At 39.8% G+C, this 7,500-nt stretch overlaps 1 protein-coding gene across 1 annotated transcript in view; it reads left to right on the top strand.

Annotated features, from left to right (window-relative positions):
* kcnk2b (potassium channel, subfamily K, member 2b) overlaps positions 1–7,500 on the top strand; it is a 20,334-nt gene that overhangs the window by 1,516 nt on the left and 11,318 nt on the right. Inside the window, exons 2-3 of the mRNA XM_046873726.1 lie at positions 1,168–1,478; positions 7,390–7,500. The exon at positions 7,390–7,500 is cut by the window's right edge and continues 7 nt beyond it. Of these exons, the coding sequence (XP_046729682.1) occupies positions 1,168–1,478; positions 7,390–7,500 (422 nt within the window). The remainder of the gene's footprint in view (positions 1–1,167; positions 1,479–7,389) is intronic.

The following is a 7,500-nucleotide window of genomic DNA, read 5'->3' on the forward strand; positions in this document are numbered from 1 at the left end:
TTAGCGTAGGAGTTCAGCGATAAATAAATATTATTTTTTTAAAAACACAGATTTCTCCTTCCACCCACCGCTGCTAATTTCTCGATGGTATCAGCTGACCCTGTTATGTCTGGACAGCAAAAATAAATAAAAAACCACTCACAGAACATGAATTTACAATTTCATAGATCTGATATAAATTATGAACGCTGGTCAAGGTTCGGGGGTAAAAGGGGGCAAAATGTAAATGTGGGACCCCTGCTGCTTCCTGTTGCAGTGCATTATAGGATTTATGTTCTGTATGTATCAGAAATGAAAAAAAAAGAAATATCCTTTGGATGTTGTTTCAAAATGTAGGGTTTGGTCATGTATTTTGCTTCATTGTGCTTTATGTACAATAATTATATAGAATATACAACTGTGCATAAAAAAATCATCAAAAGTATTGGGACACACATTTTCCAGCTGTATATCATTTTTCCCCGATCCCGGAGGCACACGATTGTATAAGACGTCTTTTAATGCTGTTGCATGATATTTCCTCTGCACTTGAACTAGAGGACTCAAACCCTGTGCACAAAGCAACCTCCATGAAGATCTGCTTTTCATGGGTTGGAAGAGATCTCCTGCTATAGAGCTCCAATCCTATTGAGATTAATTGGAGAGGCACCACAGATCTCCTCACCTTACCTACATCAGATTCTGACCTCACCAACTAACACCATTTTCTTTGAATGAGCACAACATTTTCCCAGAAGAGTGGAGCTCAGAAGAGATTTTGGTGCACAAAAGAGTCTCAGGAGCGATTTTTTTGCAGGCATATAAGAACATGCAAGAGCAGGAGATCTTTCACATCTTCCAACCCATGTTAAACATATCTTCATGGCGTATGCTTTGTGCACAGGGCATTGTCATAGACCAGGTTTGGGTCTTCCAGTTCAATTGAAAGGAAACTTTCCTGCCAAGCATCCGAAGATATCCCGTGCAATTAAGTGCCTTCAACATTGTGATAACAGTTTGGAGAGGAACCACATATAGCTGATTGATTCATAATTTGTCCAATGTATCAGATACTTTAAAGATTTGTATAAGTCGAAAATAAATGTAATGGAGCATACAAAAAGAAAAACCCATCCATTCATTCATCCAGTGATTCCATTACTTCATCTCCTTTTTGTCCAAAACCAGTGGCCGCTCCTGATCTTCTGGACCCCAAAGCCGCTGCTCACAACTCCAAGCCGCGACTGTCTTTTTCTGCCAAGCCGGTGGTGCTGAACACTGAGGATGAGTTTGAGCCGCGTGTCAGCGTCATGCGCTGGAAAACCGTGCTCACCGTCTTCTTGCTGGTCGTTCTTTATCTGATCATGGGAGCCACTGTGTTCAAAGCGCTGGAACAGCCGCACGAGAATTCGCAGAAACTCGCCATCCTCAGCCAGAAGCTGCAGTTCCTCATCGATCACCCGTGCGTCAACTCCACCGAGCTGGAAGAGTTAGTGAAGGTGAGGCAAGGCGACACACACACACACACACACACACACACACACACACACACACACACATACACACACACACACACACACATACACAGTGCAAATGCAGCAAAAAATGTTGTCATTGTTGTGATTTTCCAGCTTTCTATAGAATAAAATATTCACAGCTACATAGCCTCCACCTTCCCAAACACACACACACACACACACACACACACACAACAGACACGTTGCTTGGCTGTGGTGTACACATGCTGTTTTGTATATTTATTGAATGCTTTGGAAGAAAAAAAACCATACATCCCATTTCAGCACCATGGACAGTGCCGTTTGACCACTAATTTCTGATTTTTTTAATTTGACGTTGCTCAATTCTGGAAATTAGCATTGTGTGTCAATAAATTATTAGTACAAATGACTGCTGTCTCATCCAAGGTTATATTCCCAACATTTTTAACAATCCAGCATTTCCCTGAAGGTAAAACCCTATTTTCTCACTTTTTTTTCGTTATTTAACTTCCAATCCACTGGAAAACTTCTAACCCCATTTTTATCTCTATAATTAGTAGCCAATCCATATTTTTTAACTATACATTTAATCTGACCATTGCTCTGTCCTAAACCATTATTTATCTCTTAGATGTTCTTCTTGACTCCCCAGAACGTTTGTCTGCCCACTATTCACCTACAAGTGTCTTATCAATGACCTCTTCTTTACATTAAATGGAACGTTGGGCTCTCAATGCTGCCTGATTACATGAGAAAGGCCAAGCATACAGCGAAAATATCTTAGTAAGCCTTTTGTGAAAGCAATTTTCAGAGTTTTTTTTTTTCTGAATGCATGCATATACCCATTTGTGAATAATGTCATTCAGTTGGAAAAAAAAAGAGATCAAGATGAAAAGGGTAATCAGGCAAATCTGTCATGCTCCGGAGGCTTTATTTTCCGACTTCCTCTCCAGCCAGGGCTTTTTAAGCACCACACTGTGACACAGAGTGGGAATAAAAAGGGCACGGTTAGCAGGGGACAAGAGTAAACCATGCCTCTGTTAAATTGGGGTCCTGTGCATGTACATGTTTGGCCCGAATCCAATCGTTTGCATTGAGAACAAAAGCGTGAAAAAACAGGTGTCACAAAAGGCTCATCTTTTGTGAAGGATTAAACTCACACTGAGATTACTCAGGATTTTCTCAGGAGAAGCACTACGAGGTATATAAGCTAATCACAAGTTATTAGGATGTTGGATGGATTAGGTGATACTCCAACATAAAAAGCATATCATGGGCTATTTTCATTGTAGCTCATTGACAATTTTATCAACCCAGTCACTTACAATCGCACTCAGGCTGAGCGTAGTCTTGTAACCGGTCACACCCTGATTCAATTAGGCTCGGATAAAGATCTAAACTCACTCAAATATTTAGCTTCTTTTCTTCACTCAAACAAGTAGAACTTGATCTTCTACCCTGATTATTGTGGATGCTAAGATGCCTTTCTGCACACAGTAGTTATTCACATTACCAGCACAACAACATCAGTTGCTGCCCTCGAAACTGCTCTTCCCTTGATTTCTTTTTGTTTTTCATACCAATTCTATCTGTCTGAATTCCTCCATCTGTCAAAAACATGTTCAAAAAACTTTTTGCAATGTTTGTTACCCACTTTAGCTCATACACATTGTAAAAATTCACATTCATGATGCATATTGCTTCAAACCCAAGCCAGTGTTTGATCCTCTCACGTACACTTCGTAGTGCTACAGGAGCCAGGCTTTGGAGAAGGATCATCCTCGGAAAACCTCTGATGATTTATAAATGATTTCAGAGACATCAAATCCACTACTCACAGGGCTAAATATAGAACACTTTATTTTAAACAGGTATACTTTATTAGTATGGGGGTAGACCCTCCTTTGGACGCCAATTCAGCCTGAGGTTTAGGTCACTTTATGATCCTTTACTATGTGGAGAAAGACTTTTCCTGAATCGCTTTTCTAAAACATCCCACAGCGGCTCAAAAATATACAGATTTGGTGTCATGGAGGATGTTCAGGTTCTTTAATGTTCATTTAAACACCTGTATCATAAGTCTTGATGCCTTGTTATCTGGATACATGGCAATACTTTCCTGGTACACTGTTTGAACCAATGGTCCTGCAGATTGATTTTAGTTCTTTGGCAGTCTAGGACTAAAACAGAACCTAGAGAACTACATCATTTTGAAACGCAAACTTTTATTTTGCTCTGGGAACACAACGATCTGGATAGGAAGCTCCTTTGGGGTTCCTTCCACAAGGCTTCTAGCGGCATCGTGCAGAACTATACTGCAAGTTTTTTAAACATTTACATTTGCGGCATTTAGCAGACGCCCTTCGACGTATAAACGTGCTTTGAGTCTCTAGTAATGAATAAATCTACACTGGTATGCCAGATTACAAACCTAATATAAATATAACTCATATTCTACAAAGCAAACTTGGAAAGTGCTAATTTAAGTATTTCAGTCGCTTAAAGATGTCCGCTGTACGGACATCTAGGGGAAGTTCATTCTACCACCTCGGTGAAGGAACAGAGAAGAGCCTTGAAGTGTACTTACCTCTTATTCTGAGAGAAGGTGGTACCAGTCGGGCAGTGCTTGAGGATCTCAGACAGCGTGGTGCAGTGAGGTCTCTGAGGTAAGATGGTACTGGTCCATTTTTGGCCTTGTAAGCAAGCATCAGTGTTTTGAATCTGATACGTGCAGCTACTGGAAGCCAGTGAAGGGATTGACCTGCCAGCAGAGAGTTGCAGTAGCCGAGTCTTCAAATGACAAGAGACTGAACAAACACCTGGGCGGCCTGTGTGGACAGAAATAGTCGAATCCTTCTGATGTTGTAGAGAAGAAATCGACAGGATATCTATGTTCATAAACAAGAAATGTTCATGAACATACTCATTTCCAGAATCATAATTCGTGTAAATATTTTCATATTTTGTGACCACCCTCATAGCAGGATATCTACATCTTTTAACCCATGGAAAGCAGGTCTTTATTGTGAACAGAGGTACTGTCATGCTGAAATCGTAGTTCAAGTTAAAGGGAGATTTTTTGCTAACGCACCGCGATGCATAGCCAATGGGATACAAATAGTATAGTACAGATCGACTTTACGTAGCAGCAGCGGTGCCGAGAGAAAGGGTTTAGCGAGGAGAAATCAATCGACATTAAAAATATTGGTAGCAAACGATTGGTCACTTTCTATATAATAAAAGTAAAAGTTTAATGTAAATAATTTGTTTTTTGCAGATGCAAATGTGTGATGCATCACAGATACAAATAACAACTTGTATTTATTTATATAACTTTTCCCCCAAATATATATATATAGATAGATAGATAGATATTTTTTGTTATCCACAACAGAGAAGCTTCAGTATATGCTCTTGGATTCTCAAAGGAATCATGCCTTACAATTATTTCTTCTTTTTTCCCCATAAGATAAATTGCCATGTTTTTTTTTAATGCCCAGTGGGAGTAATTAAACGTAACAGCACTGGTGGAGGAAAGTAAAAGCCCTGGAGCAGCTTCACCTCCTTCCAGCACCAGGAGAAAAGAGAAAAAAAAATTATTAAATCTTGAGCTTGACTAATCGAATGCCGTAGCTTTTGGGAAGAGCGAAAGAACGTCGAGACAGAAGGAATCTGAATGTTAATTTATTCGTATTTGGCAGCTTCATATTTCAGTGTTAAACACTGCGTTATGAAACGAGGAACAGGGAGGGCAAATCTGACTATACCAGCGTACACGAATTTGGAAAAAAGTATTGGGACACATGGTTTTTCCAGCTATATGTTCAATTCAGTTCATTTTTATTTGTATTGCACTTTTAACAATGAATGTCTCAAATTAGCTTTACACAGAAAATGTTAGAATAAAAATGTATATGTTTTTTATAAGTGTAAGTCTGTCCCTGATAAATGAGCCGGTGGCGACTGTGGCAAGGAAGAAACCTTGAGAGGAACCATACTCAAGTGGGAACCCATCCGTATGTCCATTTATTGCAGATATATGTGTGGTTCTTCTCCAATGAAATTTTCCCTTCACTTGATCTAGGAGATCCCAAACCTGGACCATTTCAGACCATGAGAAACAAAGATTGAACTCTTTGCCCTAAATGCATTATGTCTGGAGGAAACCAGGCACTACTCATTACCTGTCCAATACCATACCTACAGTGAAGCATTGTGGTGGCAGCATCATGCTGTGGGGATGTTTTTCAGTGGCAAGAACTGGGAAACTAGTCAGGTTTAATGGAAAGATGAATGGAGCAATGTACAGAGACATCCTTGTGATAACCTGCTCCAGAGCGTTCTGGACTGGGGCGATGGTTCTTCTTTCAACAGGACAATGACCCTAAAATAAGTGGTCCAGACAGATCCTAGACTTGAACCCGATTGAACATCTCTGGAGAGAGCTGAAAATGGCTTTGCAATGATGCTCCCCAACCAACTGGGTGAACCTTGAGAGGTTCTGCAAAGAAAAATGGAAGAAACCGCCCAAAAATTGGTGCCAAGCTTTTAGCATCAAACTCAAAAAGACTTGAAGCTGTAACTGGTGCTGAAGGAGATTTTAACAAGTAACAATACTTTAACAAGTATTGAGCAAAAGCTAAAACTTCTTTCACGTTGTCATTACAGGGTTTTGTTTGCAGAATTTTGAGGAAAATGATGAATTACATTCATTTTGGAATAAAACTGTAACATAACAAAATGTGGAAAAAATGAAGCTCTGTGAAAACTTGCACCGTGTTCAACAAATCCCAAGGAAAATATCATATTTTCTTTTAATTGGCTGATTGTTTGCAATGTTTGTTTGTATTTATTTGAATGCTTGAGCAATTGCATAGGGATTTTAAATTGTAACCATGACAACGAGTGAATGTACAGCTTTAATCTTGGAAATTAGGCATGCAATCGTGTGTGTACAAATCCAGAACTGAAGAAAATAAAAATCATGTGGGTTTGTTCGAGTTGCGATGGAGTAGTAGATGAAGGTGAACGTGGGAGGGTGTTTTATCGTATCGTTCCACCCTTAAAAAAACAAAAAGTCGTCTATATGTTTTGTCTATATTCTCCTCGGGTCTGTGGGGGTTTCCACAGGGTTCTCTGGTTTCCTCCAACCTTGAAAAACATTAAACCTTAATCCTAGAGATAGTTTGAAATAATTGAGACCTAAACAAATGGTCAATTTGCATATATATATATATATATATATATATATTATAATATTTTAAATAAGGTTCATACACCAAACACGCATGCAGTTCAACAAACCATCCTGTTGGTGGACCCTTTTCCGGGCCATTCCATCTTACCGGAATTGTCCCTGAGTGTAATTTGCTGATCATGTAGCTCCATGACAGACTCGCGAAATGAGTTCATGTGGTGCCTAAACTGTCATTTTTACTCACTCTGATCATTAACCAATCCTTTAACTACAGTGACAAATGTCAGATCAATTTCACTGATTTTTGATCTGTCAGCTTTCACGCTACTCTATAACACAATATTTATCCATAACACACACACACACACACACACACACACACACACACACACATTCTCTCTCAGGTCATGCACACGGCCTTTTAGAAAGAGAAAAGAGATCAGAATATAGAACAGCTCTCAGATACAGTAGAAGTTCAGCTTGGGTCTCAGTGGTTGTTCATTATTTCTAAATAGATCGGATGGGATTGGATTTTGCACACCAAATTCCAAATCCAAAGACATCCTATACGACTGTGTGCCTCCAGGATGGTTTCGAGTTTGAGAAGGAACCACATATAACTGGAGATTACAGGTGTCCCAATACTTTTGGGCGAATATTCTAGATAAAGACGCAGCATTAAGTCATACTTTCTCCCGTTTTTCCCGACTGCAGCAAGTGACGTCGGCGATCCGAGCCGGCGTGAATCCGTCTGGAAATTCGTCCAACGTGACGAGTTTATGGGACCTGAGCAGCTCGTTCTTCTTCGCGGGGACCGTCATCACC

The sequence above is a fragment of the Silurus meridionalis genome, chromosome 18 (assembly GCF_014805685.1).
Source record: "Silurus meridionalis isolate SWU-2019-XX chromosome 18, ASM1480568v1, whole genome shotgun sequence".
Classification (NCBI taxonomy): domain Eukaryota; kingdom Metazoa; phylum Chordata; class Actinopteri; order Siluriformes; family Siluridae; genus Silurus; species Silurus meridionalis.